This window comes from Condylura cristata, unplaced genomic scaffold, assembly GCF_000260355.1.
Source record: "Condylura cristata isolate star-nosed mole 26May11 unplaced genomic scaffold, ConCri1.0 scaffold00036, whole genome shotgun sequence".
NCBI classification, from domain to species: domain Eukaryota; kingdom Metazoa; phylum Chordata; class Mammalia; order Eulipotyphla; family Talpidae; genus Condylura; species Condylura cristata.
Window position 1 is genome coordinate 373637 of NW_004567137.1, and position 18786 is coordinate 392422.

Below are 18786 nucleotides of genomic sequence, written 5' to 3' on the forward strand. Positions count from 1 at the left end.
CAAAGTGCAAAATGAAAATCAAAGATGGTCAAAAGTATCCATCAATTAAGTCAGTAATGTCTCGTCATTTACCTGCCCCTGCTAAATAGGAAGTGGTAGGTTCTTCTGCAATGATTGTAGCCTATGTGTTGTAAACTATGTAAAATCTTCTAGAGGGCAGCAGTGTGTAGGATATGAGATCTTGCCCTTTACTGTGGCAGTTACCTCAAAGATCTCTTACAGAGGCAGCATTCATTAGGACATAGTTTCCATTCCCTGAACCCATCAGAGGCTGAGTTTTAGCAAGCAAATTCAGTGGAAATTACATTATTTAGAAGAGACAAGAAGGAAAAATTACTTTGCCTACTTTATCCTACATCTACCTATGACTTACATAAGATGACTTATCTTGAGTTCAGAATAGTTGTTAATCTTGAAAGCAGGTGTAAATTCACATGTCAGTGATTATCTTGAGAACATTTTTAAAAGCCTTATTTTCAGAATACCATATTTCTTAGACTTTCAATGTTATTTTCCTTGAGAAACTAACATTCTGATGGAGAATTAGCAGATAATCTTTAAGGATTCTTTCTCACTTAAAAATACTTAATTCTGTTTCTCAGTTGTGAACTCCTAGTCTTACTTTGCAAATAGTTTATCCTCTCTTCAATCCATTTTTCCCTTAAATACTTTTCATTTATAATAATTTCTCTTATACCGCCTGTCAATTTTTCAGATGCCTTAAAACTTTCTCCAAAATAAAGTGACTGACACAAAATTCTTAACTGTTTCATAGAGCAGAAATATAAAAGCCTGGAAATAAAAGGGATTAGATTTACTTTATTAAAAAAAATAAAATCGAGAAGTCCTATATTTGGGATACTTAAGAAAGCCATAGGGTACCCTTTCTCTGGTAGATTTTCTAAAAGAAGAATAGACCACAGTGCCTGTTCATAAAACAGGCTTTCCAACATCTTTTTATGAATGGGCTGATATATATGTTAATAGTTAAATTCTCCATAACTTAAGAGGACATTTACTTCATTATAAGAAAATGAAACTTAAATATGCAATGTGGGAACTGACTGTCTTATAAAGAATACAGAAGAAATCTGAAAAGTTAGATATTTACACTGAATCTGGTAGTTAGTCATTAATGGATATACCTAATTTTAAAAAAGGGAGGTTATAGTTAAAGAGAGGAGAAATTAGTTGCCAAAAGTCAAGAAACAAAAGGATTTGGGCCCTCCCTGTTGGCAAAAGGGTTAAAGTGAAACACTGCAAAGCTAGCCATATAGCCCCTTCGGCACAAATTCAGTCCCTCACCAGGGAGTGATCCACATGGTGCAGTAGACCTCTCCTACCTTGCCTGCTGCTCCCCTCAGCAGTGTACTTCATTAATCTGCCTATTCTGCTGCCCACTCTGTCTCTGGCGAATCCTCTCACCTCCCCTGCACCTCTGTCCTGTATCCCAGTTCTATAGGCATAAATAAATAAAGATTTTTTTAAAAAAGAAACAAAAGGATTTATTGTTAAATGGGTACTAGAAATTTATTAGTTCTTAGAGATTGAATTGGATCACTTGTGAAATCCACCTTAAGGCAAAGACTTCTTTGAGCTTTCTCATTCTCTTTATAACCTGAAAATTCTGGTCCTTAGAGGACTTGAGTTGTTTAAAGGGCATCATGAAAAATTCAGAGATACCTGGAAATTACTAGGCTTACAAATTTATGAATCTGACTTCTGTTTCTGGTCATAACAGTAAAATGATCAAATTTATCCTCTTCATCTCAACTAGAAAATTAGACAACATAGGAAACAATTTTCAAACATTGGGTAATAGTACAAGACACTGATGAGTAAATGAGCAAAAGAAAATGAAAGACATAAACTTTATGCTTTTTCTAGTTTACTGGAGTGGTATACTGTGGACAGAATATTAATAGAACCATGCAGTGCCTGATAGTCTTACCAAGTAGAGAAGACAGTTCAGAGAGACCAAAGTGGCTAAGATTTGTGAGGCAAAACCCTACAGGTTATTTCTGGCATAAGCACTTCCAGAGGTCCCCTTAAATCTTTGACTTAGTATCTGTGCATGTGTGGGAACTAACTATTGGACCTTGGAGAGAGACTCACCAGAGAAGAGTCAGAACAAGACTCAATTAACATAGGTGCTAAGAATAGTTCAAGTTTGGATCATTTAAAGTAGAAAAGTCACAGAAAATTGAATAGAGTTCTCAAGAGGGCATTGCTTCAGGAGTGAGGCCAGAATGGCCCTAGAAGGCCTTCTCTGGTGGCGCAGTGGATTAAATAAAGCACAGCACAACGAAGCTGTCTCAGCCACTGTAGCACGAGTTCAATCTCCAGCCAGGGAGGTGACCTACATGGTATGGCAGACCTCTTCTGACCCGCCCACTGCCCCCCTCAGCAGTGTATTCAGTGGATCTGCCTTTTCTGCTCCCCACTCTGTCTCTGGTGAATCCTCTCACCCCACACACTTCTGGTCTGTACTTCAGTTCTATATGCATAAATAAATAAATCTTTTTAACAAAAAAAAAGAATAGTCCTAGAGTAAAGTGGAACCTTGTACCTACAGTTACAAAGTTTATTAAGTATTGAAAGCTTGTAATGATCCAAGTAACTATGTTTCAGAACAAAGCCTAACAACATTTAAAGGATTACAACAAATTTGACAGCAAAACCCAATCACATTAAAATCACAATGTCAAACATCCAATCAAAACTTACCAGGCATGCAAAGTGGAAGGAAGATGCAATTTATAACAAAGGAAAAGAAAATCACTAGGAATTCCCCAAAATGATAGAATTAACAGACAAGGATATTAAATGTGCTTTATATATTAAGAAGGTACAACAAGTGGACCTTATGAGGAAAGAAATGGGAGGTGGGGGGGGGGAATCCATATTGAAAATAAAGTATCTAAAATAAAAATTACATGCATGCAATGTTTAACAGATTAGACAGCACAGAATAAAAAGGAGTGAACTTAAAGATACAACAGTAGAAGCCAAATACAATACAGATAAAGCCTGAAGAAAGATGACCAGAGCATCAGTAAGCTGTGGAACAATATTTAAGCAGTTTGAGTTTGTAATTGGTGTCCCAGAAAGAAAGGTGGTGTAGTGGTGTTTAAAAATATATATTTGAAGGTATAATGGTGGAAGAGTTTCCAAATTTGAAAACTTACACTAACGTCCAGGAAATTCAGCATATTCCAAGTAGAAGAAACAACACTTTATAAAGTTTATCATTATGAAATTGCTAAAAAATGGTGATAAAGAGAAAAGTAATGAAAGTAACCAGAGGAGATGAAACATACTAGGCACACAGGAATAAAGACAAGAAGCCATATAGTTCAGAAGACAATGTAATTATATCTTTAAGTACTAAAGCAGAAAAAAGCTTGTCAACCTAGATTATATACCAAGCAAATTACGTCTTTCAGAAAATAAGGCTGTACTTTTTCAGAAAGAATTCATCACCAGCAGATCTCTATCATAGAGAATACTAACAGAAGAAAATTATGGAGTGGGAGAAGAAAATTATGGAGGGGAGGTGAACATTTCATTCTATCAATACAAATGGAAAGTAGAGCATTGGTAATGCACTCATTTTTTGATATCTCTGAGAAAAAATTGACCGCAGCAAAAATAAAACTATATAGTTAGGGGTTTATAACATGTAAAGGCAAAGTATGTTACAGTCATAACACAAAGGAAAACAGAAATACATACTAGTCTAAGATTCTTCACACAGTACATGAAGTGGTCTGTTGTAATATAAAGATAGACAATGATAGGGCCCTTCCTGGTGGCGCAGCAGGTTAAAGCACAGCACTGAGAAGCTTAAGCCACTTCCGCATGAGTTTGATCCCCACCTGCCCCGGAGGTGATCCACATGGTGCAGCAGACCTCTCCTGACCCGCCCGCTGCTCCCCTCAGCAGTGTATTTCGTTGATCTGCCTGTTCTGCTCCCCACTTTGTCCCTGATGAATCCTCTCACCCTCCGCATCTCTGGTCTGTACCCCAGTTCTGTATGAATGAATAAATAAATAAATCTTAAAAAAAAAAAAGACAATGATATGATAAAGACAATTAGAGCAACAACAAAGAATAGGCAAAAATGGAAGAAGTAGCATTAATATGATAAAAATGGAGATAAAGTGGGATTATCCAATGGAAAGCATAAAAAAAGAAAAAGAATAGATTAAACCCAACTGTAGTAAATGTAATATTAAATAATTTAATATTATTATTAAATTAATATTAATGTTAAATGTAAATGGATCTAAATCAGCATTGTCCAATAGCTATGAACCACATAGTAATTTAAAATTTTCTAGTCATGTTACAGTAAAAGAAAAGAGGTAAAATTGACTTTAATAATGTTTCATTTGATCTAATGTATTTAAAATACGTAATCGTGGTTTGTAACAAATACTAAAATATGAATTAGATATCTTCCTTTTAAAAATGTGTATGCTTTTTTTTTACACTTCTACACATTTACATTTACAGCACAGCTTAATAAAGGGGCTAAATTCATCAAGAGGTCTTAACCTAGATAATGTACAAACCTAATAGCGCAACTTCAAAATATATAAAGCAAAACCTGATAGTCCTAAAGGGAGAAATAGACAAATTTGTAATTATTACTGGAAATGCCCACATCTTTCACTCTATAGTTAGAGAAGTAGGCAGAAAATTATGAAGGGTACAGAAGATTGGAAGAAGTTGATGGATGCCACATACCCAATTGTTTGTGGGCAGAAATATTTCTACCTCTAGATCGCCCTATGTTGAAAAAGAGAATAATGCAGACTTTCCTTTCTCTTTATTTTTCTTCCATGACTTTACCATCCTTTTCTGTTAATTTAAATGAAGCATTTTCCCCCCCTCTGGCTGTGTTTTGTAAATCTGTTAATTATTGCCAGTTATTTCCAAAATGGAAACATATTTTAGACTGTTGGAATGTTATGTTTCTAGTCCTGGCTAGGGAAAGGCCATGAGGAAAATAATCATAGTAAATATGAGGACTGAGGGCAAGAACAGGAGGATTTAAGATAGAGTCTACATAGCAGATTGTAACTACATGGATCACACAGTTCATCAAGCAAACTACCCATTTTGTAAGTCTCATTTGTGGAAGGAAAAAGATATTTTTCAGTTACCCAGCATCATAGTAGACTTTATTTTTAAAAATTTTTAAAGATTTATTTATGTAGGCATACAGAACTTAGGGACAGGCTAGAGGGGCAGGGTGTGAGAGGAATTCACCAGAGACAGCGTAGGGTTGCAGAACAGGCAGATGTATTGAAATACACTGCTGAGGGGAGCAGTGGGTTGGCCAGGAGAGGTCTGCCACCTCATGTGGATCACCTCCCTAGCCAGAGATCGAATCCATGCTGCGGTGACTGCAATAGCTTCATAGCGCTGTGTTTTAACCCATTGCACCACTAGTGAGAGCCATACTAGCCTTTATTTAGAGAAAATATTTTTATTTGATTCATAGAAATAAGACTTTATTTATAAGGAATAAAAAATAAGACTGTATCTCTGTCACTACCTTATAGAACACACATACTCATTGGAAATGTGAAATTGGTAGTGATGATAGTTTTCTGATTGTTCTAATGAGAAGTTAAATTTAAGTGATAATACAGTAAAGAGAAGAAACAGCCTGTAAAACATAAGTCCAACTATAAAAACCCATATAGGGATTAGGTTTATTTTATTTTTAAAGATTTATTTATTTTATGCATACAAGACTTGGAGTGCAGGCCATAGGTGCAAGGGGATGAGAGGATTTACCAGATAAAGAATGGGGAGCAGAAAGACAGATCTACTGAAATACACTCCTGAGGGGAGCAGGAGGCGAGGCAGGAGAAGTTTGTCGTGTCATGTAGGGGCCGGGGATCAAACTTGTGCTGCAGTGGCTGTGGCTAACTTCACAGTGCTGCACCTTAACTAGTTGTGTCATCAGGAAGGCCCCTGGAATAGGTTTAACCTAGAGAATGGAAACTTATAAGAAGGGAGGAAACAATATAAAATAAGATATATTAGATTCATCATCATATTATAACATGCAGAAACATGGTAAGTGAATATGAGAGATCTCCCATATGCCATGCTTTGGTAATCAGAATGACTCATTGATAGACTCCACAGCATTAAAGGGTTCCTCTTTGAAATGTTTCTTAACAGAACTAGGGATAAACTAGGGATTTATTATTCACCTGGGAAATAGTTATAGTTGTCATAACTTGATAAAATTGGGTGCTAGCTGTTGGTCTTTTTCTAAAATTTTAGCAGTAAAATTGTTACTGAGTTTGCAGATGAAAAAGATTCTGAGTACATGTTCATAGTGAGGGCTGCAATACACAGAGCTTACCTAAAATCATCTTTGTTTCTATGATATTAGGGTAGACCTTATGGGTGAATGACCTTCTGACTCATAATAATCAAGTGCTATTGTTTGACTAATCTTTTGGGCTTTGTGATTGACAAGAATAGATTTAATGTAAAAACAGTTAGAATGGGAGGTAAGGTGAAAGTAGAGGTAAAATAGAAAAAATTACTTACTTCCCCTAAGAGTTGTTTCATCTCTGACCCAGGAGCATTGTCATATCTCAGACCTTTAAAACATTTTTTCTTAAGAGAGTTAGGGTTCAGAGTATAAAATTAGAAAGAATTAAAACTATAAAAGACTGGTAGCGAAGTATTTTTATTTATTCTAAATATATGAGAAAGCATTGGTTTGGTTTACTAGGCAAGAAGGAAATACAAATAGCAGTGGTCATTTATATCATTGTGGTAATATGCAGGAAAGGGGTTGAGTCCTTAGTTTGAAAACATTGTAGGCTTTTCTTAGTTTGAAACATTTCTTCGGCTTCAGTCTGGCAGATCTTCAAATAAAATCACAAAGGAACAAGATACCACAAACAACCACCCTACCCCCAAACAGGATTGCATAGACAAGCAGGCGCTCATTGCCAAGTCTGTGAAGGCATCAGAAAGGGCAGCTCCTCAGGCACCAGGAGCCACAGCAAGCAGACAAGTGAAGGGTCCCAGAAAGAGTAACAGGTGAACCAACACTTGTAGTCATCCTCAGATGTTGAGATAGTGGCAAAATAAACAGTAAACATAGGGCCAATCTAGTCATTTTGCCCCCCTATTTCAAAGGGATTCAAGATCTTCTAAAGATGAGGAGTTTCGTTTTGTGTACCAAAAGGCTCTCACCATTGGGCGGCGGGAACAACCCTTTTTTCATAAAATATAAGCAAATGCTCTCTCCATCATCTCTCTTTCATCTTAAGCATTGTGATCCCTTGTGTATCTCTCCTCTATTAGATGACAGAGCTGGTGTGTGTGTGTGTGTGTATGTGTGTATGTGTGTGTGTGTGTGTGTGTGAGAGAGAGAGAGAGAGAGAGAGAGAGAGAGAGAGAGAGAGAGAGAGAGAGAGAGAGAGAGAGAGAGAGAGAGAGAGAGAGAGAGAGAGAGAGAGAGAGAGAGAGAGAGAAAGTTGTAGCCTGGCTGCACCATGACACTTATCTCTTTTGTACAGAATAGCTAAAAAACTGAGGAGGAAATTTGTATCTAAATTCTGCCCAGGAATCAAAACAGGGAAGGGAATAACAAAAGGGAATATATTGGTCATGGTTCATGTGTGATATAGTGTCAGGAAAACTATGGGTAGTCTACACCAGAGAAACCAACTACTGTACAAAAATGAACAACAGTATAAACAGTAAATAAATTTTGCCTCAGATGTCAGATTACATATGCTCAGCTAATCAGAGGGAATATTGAAGCCACCAAGCTCCCTCCTACTGGGATACAGAGGGAATGAAAAAGAACCCAGATCTCACCTTAGAACTAATTAATCAACTAACATTGGAGATCATTTACCTCTCAGTGGAGAATCCTGGGTTGGAGGCAGAACTCAAAGCAAACAGGCACTTGTTTTTGTTTCTGGTCCTTTAGTTTTATAGTCCACTCTCATAAAAAGTAAAAATAAGATTAAAAAAAAAAAAAAAAACTCAGGCTGTGTTAAGTACAGCTAAACAATTCATTGACTCCAGAACTCTTTCTTGAAAAATAGGGGTAGTTATGTATAGCCTAACATTGACATATGTTATCCTTTTTCTTTTTACTTCAGGGATTCTGATCCCAAAAGTGATGTTCCTCTGATAGGCAGAGGGGGATATATTTCTCCATAACTTTAGTATGCTTGACCTTATCTCTTTGCCTGATTCTTTCCACTTCCCCCTTGATTCCTTATTGCCTGTTTAATTTACCCCATGGAAGGACTGGCTAACGGTGACTGGCAGGTACTCTGTCTGTTAACTCTACTCTTTGCATTGTAGGGCTTAGTTCATTATATGGCTAATATTGTGGCCTGGGTAGAATACTAGAGGAGTCAATCCTTTCCTGCTGGTTTTTCTCTCACTAGATGTACTTTATAATCTAGCAGTCTGTGCTTGCTGAGGAGATCTTCCTGCATTTCTGATTGACTTTCTAAGTCTAAAAGCATCCTTTAGCACCATCATGGCTGAGTTTGAAATTCTAGATTGGAAAAATCTGTTATCCTAGTTGTAGCTTGAGTTGTACTTATTTACGTAATAGTTATTTAAACTGAACTCCAGTTATCAACTGGGCATCATACTAGGCAAAGAAATGGCCACAACCTAGTCCTCTGGCCTGCTCATTCTTTAGAGATACAAGTAGAACAGTGTATTTCTTCAGTCTTCACCTTCCTGCTCCAGAGCTCTGCTTCATGGCAAGTGTGGTTTCCTTGCAGCTGCCTAGGCATCTTCATCTGTAGGCCCTTTCTCTAGTCTAGACCATGCCCCACTGTGTTCCTGGCCATGTTCCCTGATGCCTCCCCATAATGTAGTTGCCTACTGTTAGGTAGTCCCTCACTGCTCTGGCATCCTAGTGTGTAAATATTTGTCAAAGGATGGGGGCGTTTTTCCCATTTCCCAAAAAGCATTCTGAAAAATGTGCCTGTTTTTTTAGTCATATTTCCAAACTGTGGATCAGTTAGCCCATTCATTCCTTGCAGTTAACAGACACTGATCCAGCCTCAGCTGGCCACATAAAATAAGTATGCAGTAACTTTCAGCACAGTAACTTTCTAGCTTTTATACCAAGGAATCCTGGACCTAAAAGTTCCATAGACAATGTAGTCACTATTTGAGCACAGTCTTTCATTAACAGAATGAATCACATCTCTCCTATGTAAGGTATTTTAATTTTTTTCACTCCTACGCGATATTGAATACATAGTAGAATCAACAAAAATGAGAAAACTTTTGTGTTTGTGATTTACATTCAGCTCTCATGTATGTAGATTTTTATTATAATACACCCATGTCCTCCTCTCTAAGGGTGAATTGCAGAGCTTTTAGGGGCATTTTTTCTTGTACAATTGTTAGTTTATTCTGTCGCTCAGTTCTACATGAGGCCAAAATAATTTGCTTTTACAAGACTTATTATTCTTTAACTGTTATTTTCTGCCTAATCATGACTTGAAAACGTAATCTTTAGCCATGTAGTAAAATTTTCTATGTGCAAAACCACATGGCCCACATTTATGGATTGAACTCCTGATCTTAGGTCTATTAACCCTAAACTCTCAATGAGTTCAGGATTTGTTTAAGTTGCTCACACAGTCCTATTCAATTAAAGTAATTGTTAATGTGCCTTATTAAACTGCTTGCTCTTTCTTTCCTTTTCTCTTAAGTCTAATTTTAAGGACCTCCTTGGTGGTATAGGGGTTAAAAGTCAGCTCAGTCAGGCTACCAGCAGCCACTGTGGTATGAGTTTAATCCCCTACCAGGATCTAACCTACATGGTCCAGCAAACCTTTCATGTTCTACCCACTGCTCCCCTCAGTAGTGTATTTCAGTAGACCTGCCTGTTCTGATCCCCACTCTGTCTCTGGTGAATCCTCTCCACTCCCTGAACCTCTAGCCTACACCCAGTTCTTATATGCATAAATAAATAAAAATAAATCTAAAAAACAGCCTCACCTTAATTTAGCAACCCTTTCTTTCTTGTACTCCACTCTTTTGATCTAATCCTTAGTTTTCTGCAGCATCTGCCCATACGTATCCTAAACCCTTGACTTTTTTTTTTACTGTTTATAACCACCTCACCACCTCCTTTTGTAGTCAGAATTTGATATAAGGACGTCATGTGTCTGCTGGACACTGGTAGAAGTCTTCATTGAATTGACTAGGAAATGGTAACATGCTATGCAGTGCAGCAACTACTTTTCCTTTATGCATCCACTGTTTTGAAAGTCCTAAGTATCTGTAATTTCCTCCCACAGATCATCAATTTCTACATGAATATGCTGATGGAGCGAAGTAAAGAGAAGGGGTTGCCAAGTGTGCATGCATTTAATACATTTTTTTTCACTAAGCTAAAAACAGCTGGATATCAGGCAGTAAAACGCTGGACAAAGAAAGTAGATGTATTTTCTGTTGACATTCTTTTGGTGCCCATTCACCTGGGAGTGCACTGGTGTCTTGCTGTGAGTACCTCTTTTCTATGTAGTAAGATTTAAAATAAATCCAGTATAGAATACACAGAGAATAGTTATTCTCATCTTTACTGGATGCATGAGAGAGAATTGTTTAGTTGGCTAAAAATTGGTTAATCAAAGAATTCCCTCTCAAAAGTGGGAGATACTTAGACTTTGAAGAAAGCTATAGAATTTCCTTTTCTGGAAATGTTGAAGAGGGAGATAAGTTTAAGTGGCAAAGCCATCATGGGCAGAAAAAGTGACTTGTTAATGATGCTGCCAGCTCAAATTCTTTAACTGTTATTTTCTGCCTAATCATGACTTGCCTTGCATACTTGGTAATTTAATATTTTATTTGACTTCTTAGAACATGGATACATTAACTTAATGTAATAAAAAAAGAATGAAAGTTATTTCATATTCTATTTTCAATTATATTTTAAAAGCATAAAGCCAAAAGAAAATTATCCAGTAATGAAACAAAATCTAGAATCTTTTACCTTCTTTCTGACATTACATGAAGATTTCACTCAATTTACAATCTCTGAAAAACACATGGTGTCTTCACTGCTAACTTTTACTGTGTTGCAGGTAGAGATCCTGAACACTGTAAAAAGATTAAGGGCAACTTTTGAGGCCAATTAATCAGCCCTTGGCATCATTTATGGAAACAATCCTCTTTTTCTTTCTTCTGCAGACTAAGCTTAGTGTAAGGCAGAGTATCAATCAGATTTATCATGATTTCACAGGAAATACGGCAGAAAGAAGGTTCTAAGTGCCAGAAAAAGGAAAGCTGAGAAACCAGTTTTCTTCACATTCTCTCTCAAAAACACATAGTTTTTGTTTTTATTTCCAGGTTGTGGACTTCAGAAAGAAGAATATTACCTATTACGACTCTATGGGTGGGATAAACAATGAAGCCTGCAGGATCCTCTTGTAAGTGGATCTTACACTTATGATTGAGGACTGAGGAGTCTGGTGTTGGGTATATATTATGGATTCCAAGCTATTAAATGCTTTTATACCTTCAATAGAGTGATAATTTTAAAGAACCTTTATATTAAGAATGGAATATTTTACGTCTTATAGTTAATACCAAAATGTGGGGACAGTTGCTGTCTCAGTGCACTAAAATACAGAGTAGATAGTCACATACGGAGACAGCATCTAGTTCAACTTCCTAATTTTTCAGATAAACCAAAACCAACAGAGGTGACTTTGACTTGTCTACATTCTTCTAGTTAGTAGTTTAATGGGGAACCAAAATGCAGATCTCTTTATACCCTTTTTGATTGTCTTTCTAAAATATCTGTTCGCTGTACCACTCTGGTGGCAAGGAGGAGGTCGGTTCCAGAATGGTGAACAGTTTGCACTTAAGAGGAGTGCTCTTTATGAGGTATGCATGCACTCAACAAATTGTTGGTTTGGATTAATTTTTGCACAATAGGATCAAGAGTAAAAATAATAAATGAGTACCTCAATAGTGCTAAAGAAATACTCTTCCATTAGATTGAGTTCCAAAGAGCTATATATAAGCCAAGGGAAAGAATCAAAACTTGTTTCTCAGGAGAAACAGGAGGCAAAGGAGCTTGGGTGTCAGAGGTCATATTTCTCTTGGATCAACAAAGGTGGGTATGAAATGTGGGAAGCTCTGCAAGGAGTCCCTGCCTGATATTCAACACAGTTTACCTCAAAAATGCATCTGAAAACACTTTATGAGGATGGTCAGCCCATTGTTCAGGTGGCAGCTATCTTCACTGTTCCACAAAGCAACTCTCATTCTCTCCTAACACCTTCAGGCAATACCTAAAGCAGGAAAGCATTGACAAGAGGAGGAAAGAGTTTGATACCAATGGCTGGCAGCTCTTCAGCAAGAAAAGCCAGGTATATTCATTTTGATGAGATGGAAATCTGGAGATTAGGGTGTTTGGGAAAGGGAGGATTTTATTACTTGATTTCCTGACCTTCTTAGTGTCTCACCTGCCTTTGCTTGGTTGGTTGTTTCCTTGGGGTGAGTGGAGTAAGAGTTTTGTGGGAAAGCTGTTAATGTGTCAATTATAGAGATATGGTTTCCTGAGAACCTAGCTATTTTGTTAAATGAATTTCTATAGGGTAACTGTTTTTGCTGATTGTGGGAGGTGCCAGTTTTTATATCTTTCGGTGCCATGGAAGTCTAAGATAGGCACCTTTGTGATTAATGTGGAGTAGTACACAGGCCTCACTAAGATGCTACATTTTTTTTCCTTTGAGTATTGTTCTGAGTGAGGGACCAGGGTGATCTCTTCAGGGAAACCTATAAAACTTATATTCTTTTAAGAATAGAAGCAGCTACTGCTGGTGGGAATGCAAACTAGTACAACCACTATGGAAAACAGTTTGGAGGTTCCTCAAACTGCTAAACATGGAGCTTCCCTATGACCCAGCAATCCCACTCCTATGTGTATACCCAAAAGACACAAAAACACTGATTGAAAAAGATACCTGTACCCCCATGTTTATTGCTGCTTTATTTACAATTGGAAAAACATGGAAGCAGCCCAAATGCCCAAAAGTAGATGACTGGATAAAAAAGATGTGGTACATATATACAATGAAATATTACTCAGCAACCAAAAAAGAGAAACACATGTCTTTTGCAGCAACTTGGATGGAGCTGGAAAAGATCATGCTTAGTGAGATAAGCCAGAAAGAGAAAGAAAAATACCGGATGGTTTCACTCATAGCAGGAGTATAATGGACCAGGCGAGAAAATAACAAAAATAATGAACAACCATATACCAGAGACATTTTGTGGGGGTGGAGTGGGGAATGGGATCTAAAACGGGGGGGTGGGGAGGGAAATGCACGGGATTATGGTGATGGCACACGGGTGACTTGGTGATGGGAAACCCACGGGGATTGCAATTGAGATGGGAAAAAAAATGTACAAAATGATGTAAAAATAAACTTTTGTAAAATAAAAAAAAAAAGAAGCAGCATCTTATAAAGATGTCACATTTTTGTTGCCCTGGGTCCTTCAGGAAATTCCACAGCAGATGAATGGAAGTGACTGTGGAATGTTTGCCTGCAAATATGCTGACTGCATTACCAAAGACAGACCAATCAACTTCACACAGGTGAGTCTTCTGGTAGGAGCTCTTCATGCTGGCTCTCAGCTGCCTTGTTGAGGTTCTCTGCATAGAGGGCTGTGCCTCAGAACCCTGCTGGTTACTTCCTGTGCTGTAACACAAGGGAAAGGATAGTGATATTCCACATCTGGGGTTCTTCACATATTGTAGTAGATTCTGGTCAATAACAGTTTCCTCTGCCCACCTTCCCCACTTAAGCTGAAATCCTGTAAGAGAAATTCTGTTAATCAGAGCAGCTTTTCTTCAGTTTCTGCTTATTTGATTTGCAGTCAGGTTTTGCCAGAAGCTATACCTTGACTTGCTAGTGTAATTTGCTGTACTACTTCCTCCCCACCCCTCACTTGAGGCAATTGATGAGTCTTCTCTTAGTTTGTGATTGGTTATTTCTGAATGTCCTTGCAGTCATTCAGAGACCAAAAGTAGTGTGGAGACAAGAAATTATGATTATTCTGTGTCTTCCATTTAACATTGCTTCTGTTAAATTAATGTCATTTCCATATTTTCCACCATAGTTCTAGTTGACTCTTAACCCTTCCCCTAAAAAGTTGTTTTTGAGTTTCAGGCCTCAGATATTAGATCCTCTTAAAAGTTCAACATAGACGACTTGATGGACACCATTTCCAAAATACATGGAGACATTTGGGGATAGCCTGGGGAAGCTTGGCTATGTCTAATAAAATTTAAAAGGCTACAACATGAAAAAAAAGCAATAGAAAGAAAAAGGTCATATGTAATAAAGAATGAGCAATTTTGAAAGCCCAGAAATGCAGCTGAAGCTATTTTAGTTGTAAACCTCAAGGAGAATGGGGAAGGGAGTCATGGTTCTGGATAAAGAAATGAACATCAAGGGTTTCTGTGTCCCTTCAGCAACACATGCCATACTTCCGGAAGCGCATGGTCTGGGAGATCCTCCACCGAAAGCTCTTATGAAGATTTACTCAGCAGACGTTGACCTTGTGGGGGACCAGCTTTTGTTGTCTACAGCCAGAGAACTTGGAAACAGCTGCTCCCAACTCTCTATTCTTGTAAAACCCTTGATCCTGGACCAGGCCCTGGCAAGATGCATTCACAAGCACATCTGCCTTTCCTTTTGTATCTCAGATACTATTTTTGCAAAGAAACTTTGGTGCTGTGAAAGGGGTGAGGGACATCCCTAAGCTGAAGAGAGAGACTGCTTTTCACTTCTTCAGTTCTGCCATCTTGTTTTCAAAGGGCTCCAATCTCACTCAGTCCCTAATTAGGGTACTGAGAGAAGTTTGGAAAGACTAGATTGCATATAAACTCTTGTTGTTAGGCCTTACTAAGATGTAGGAAAGGGCCTGGGCAAAAGGGTAGGGCTAAACACCACCAGCATACATACATATACACATAACACTCACACGTGATCGTCAAGACATAATCAGGAAGGTGACTGTAAACTGGACTTCGGGGCACATGCATAAATCCCTCTACAGGACTTTTCTTATTTATACACCCCTATGTGAAATTTGTCTGCTTCTGTACAATGCTGTTTTATCATCTGAAACTTCCTCCCATCCTGAGGCACAAAACAAGAGCCCTGGTAGACTCCAGAGTCCCAGACATTCTTTTCCTTAAAAGCAGCAGGGGTTTGCATGTGCTCACAACACATGATAGGGAGATGACCCACCCAGGGAGTGGTTTAGTGGAGCAACAAGGCACCACTTTTACTGCCACTAGTTCTGACCAAGAAGAAGAAGGACCTCAGTCTTTAGCATAGAATTCCAGCACTGGATAAGTGCAGGTCTAGTTTGGTCGTGGCTTGTTAGTTTAAATATGTTTCTAACCACAAAGAATTTTATATATATATATAAAGTATATATATATATATATATATATTTCACAGTGATACGCTTATTTTGAAAAAGGCTGAATGTGTTCACCATTTTAGCCGGTAGATTTATTACCATTTTCCAAATTTAGCTCCAACATGCACAGATTCCAGCCCCTACATGTAGGGTGTCTGTGGATTTCCTAACAGAGTATTTTGAGACATGGATGAACTTTGATTTCGGGGTATAGATTACAGAGGGAGGTGAAGGGAAGTGAGACTTTGAGTTGGAAAATGGATGAAATTGGACTGATCAACTTGAGATTTAAAAATCATCTATCCCCGCCGTCTGAGAGCTCCTCAGGCTAGATAGTGAAATGATCCAACGTCAGTGTCATTTTGTACTTAAGTTCCAAAATAGGAACATTTTATACTTTTTTCTGTATCGTAATAGGTAGTTTTGTATGAAATCTTTTCTCCTCTTGTACCCCATCTTTTTCAGCATTGTGCTTTCTCCCTGGGCTTATTTGACAATTTTACTCTGTTTTATACCAAGCTTGTTTAGTACATTTTTCTATGTTTTACCACAGGTTACAATTTGAAAAGAAAACTATTTTTTTTAAATATTCCATTGTTAACTGAATGTTACTGTTTTCACTCCAGCAAGTAGATGTCCTTTTCCGTAACTGCCTGCCTTTTGGAGGGAAGACCACCTTTTTTTTTCTTTCTTCCACCTTTTTAATTTGTGTGTGTGTGCTTTGTGCGTGTGTGTGTGCTCGTGTGTGTGTGTGTGTGTGTTCTGTAGGAAATAAATAGCTTTCTATGTTTGAGTTGCTGGCACCTTTCACATTGTCTTTTAGAAGGCAGTTAGGTTCAGGCTCATTGGAAAACTCCTGAACATTGATTTTTGGTACTTAATGTATTTAAGTGACAACTTTAAACATGGCATTTATATTATAGATTTGGGCTTTGCGTCAAAGACCTGTATTTTTTCAGGCTCTTTCACTATTGTCTGCAAAACTCAGAGCAAGATGCTTCCCTCTATTTATTCTTTGTCCCTTTAGATGACATCTATCTTACCTTTGTCCCAGACTTTGGGCAGAGCAAGCAACATATTTTTTGCCATGTATAGCAGAAAAAGAAACATGCAACAAAAGCACTTTGAAAAATATATAAGAAACTGTTGAGCCTATCTGAACTTGGTTCCCCTTTATGAACAGTGCAGTTTTGTACAAGGTAAGAATTAGTGATCTTAGGAGCAACCTGCAGGGAGAAGTGGCCAGGCTTGGATGTAGTTTGTACCCCCCTGGGTGGCCCCATGGGAACCAAATATAAATGTATATTGTAGTGGGCCATTCTGTCTTTCCAGAGAACTAGCTAATGGGAACAAAACCAGCACCTGAAGTTTCTCCATGTAAGGATGGATGTTGATGAGTAGGGTAAAAATTCCTATATCCCATGGCCAAAGGCATGTTACCAATATCTTCTTTGACTTGCTTTAAACAAAATAAGCCTGTTGCTTACTTTTTTTTCTGTCTCCCCACTGCCCTGTGCTAAGTGTTATGTGACCTACCTCCACTAAAAGAGAACACTAAGGGATGAACAGCTGTAGATGCCAGGTACAAAGTCTTCAACAGAAATAATAGCCCTGCAATCATTCCACCCTGTACAGAGAAAATCAGACCATTCCTGCCACTTCAGTCCAGTTTGTCGCCTGGGATCCCTGTTGCTCCTTGGAGTCCTATTTCCTAGAATAGCCTAGAGACTTTGTGTAAATTGTGTATAGGTGCTTCATCCTTGTCTTGGTATAAACTTCTCTCAGTAGCCAACAGTGGTCTTGCTAATCTTCTACCCACTGCCCCTTAGCAGTGTTAGCTCTAAATTTTTGTGGTCCTGGGGTAGAAGCAAGTAACCTGAAAAACCACTGCTAGCAACCCACTCCATAGTCCCTCACCACCTGGATTTACATGGCCTGTAAAAGACTAGTGGGTAGAGACAGGGTTGGTTTGCTTTGCTTCTGGTCTTTTTCCTGTGCCAGCTCTCATATAACACTTGCACTTTGTCATCTCCCTTGCTCTAGCTGGATGTGCCAATGTGAGGCAGAATGTGATACTTTCATCCTGTAGCTTCATAATACTCAAGAAAGAAAAGTAAGGCAGTCAGGACCTAGTTTTTGACTCAAACATTACATACTGCACATTTAGGAAAGTTGCTATATTTCCCTCCCCAGGAGCAATTTGTCCAAAGCTTCAAATTTATCAAGTTTTGGAAGGCACAAGTAAGACTTGGCCCTAACACTTAGCTTCCTTTTAGTCTGGAGTGTTTTTTCTACTGTGCTGAATTGTAACTTCTGTCCATTAACAGCGTCTGACTTCCATTTGCAGCTTTGGAGATGTAGAGGGACATAGTGGGGTAAAAAGTCATGCTGGTCACCCACTGAAATGAGGGAGAAGTTACACATGACTCTCCTATGGGGGAGAGAGAAAAGCTAGGTGACTCATACCTGGAAGATAAGCCTTGAGAAAATATTACCACAGGCTCTCTCTGGCCTGTAAGGGAATAGAATAGAGAATTCATGAGTGGTTGTACCCAGGTGTCCAGGGTCTTGACAAGTCTGGAAAAGTTATGGGGGTCATAATGTTGCTTGGAGTAGAAGTCAGGCAAGAAAGAGAGTCAAAGTTTAAGGTCTGTGTTAGAATTAGTTTGGTCTTAAGAGTTAGGTCCCAGGTCAGTCTGTCCTAATGGGATGTCACAGCTGCTGACTTTTCCATCCTGAGGAGCAGCCATCAACTGCTGTGGGGAAGAGGAAGCATGTGGTAAAGCCTCAAGTCTTCAGTCTCCTGGGCACCCCTCATTCAGTTTACTCTTGTATTCCATTCATACACAAGTGCCCTGACCATATGATATTAAAAGCTCCTATTTGGACCTCTGCAGCCCTTATAATCGGAAAAGGAATGCAAATCAGGTGGTACTTGCATTGTAAGCTGTCTTGTGCATCAGGGATGGTGTGAGTTAGATTGTCACTGAGGACAGGTACTTTTTAAAATTTCCAAACCAAAAGTGTAAGTTGCTTCTCTGGTCAGCCGGAGAGGAGTATGGGTAATTATTTCAAAATATTTAGAAAGGCAGCATTACAGGGGTAGGGGAAGAAGCACTGCTCATGGCAGTCTGTTGCAAGGCTGCCCCTCCTTTATGGTTGGAACCTGGCGCCCCCTTCGCTTTAACAGAGCACCTTCTGATAGCTCAGTATGCCCTTTGGAGGTCTCAGTCACTATGCCAGGGGCTAACCACAGACTTTTTTTCCATGTTCTTTATTTCCAGTGACACGTACATCTGT

At 38.5% G+C, this 18786-nt stretch overlaps 1 protein-coding gene across 1 annotated transcript in view; it reads left to right on the forward strand.

Moving 5' to 3' along the window:
- SENP1 (SUMO1/sentrin specific peptidase 1) overlaps nt 1–16279 on the forward strand; it is a 45353-nt gene extending 29074 nt beyond the window's left edge. The window contains exons 14-18 of the mRNA XM_012732822.1: nt 10338–10541; nt 11389–11468; nt 12332–12416; nt 13553–13648; nt 14528–16279. Coding sequence (XP_012588276.1) covers nt 10338–10541; nt 11389–11468; nt 12332–12416; nt 13553–13648; nt 14528–14590 — 528 coding nt within the window. The 3' untranslated portion in view covers nt 14591–16279. The remainder of the gene's footprint in view (nt 1–10337; nt 10542–11388; nt 11469–12331; nt 12417–13552; nt 13649–14527) is intronic.
- Nucleotides 16280–18786: the final 2507 nt, after the last annotated feature.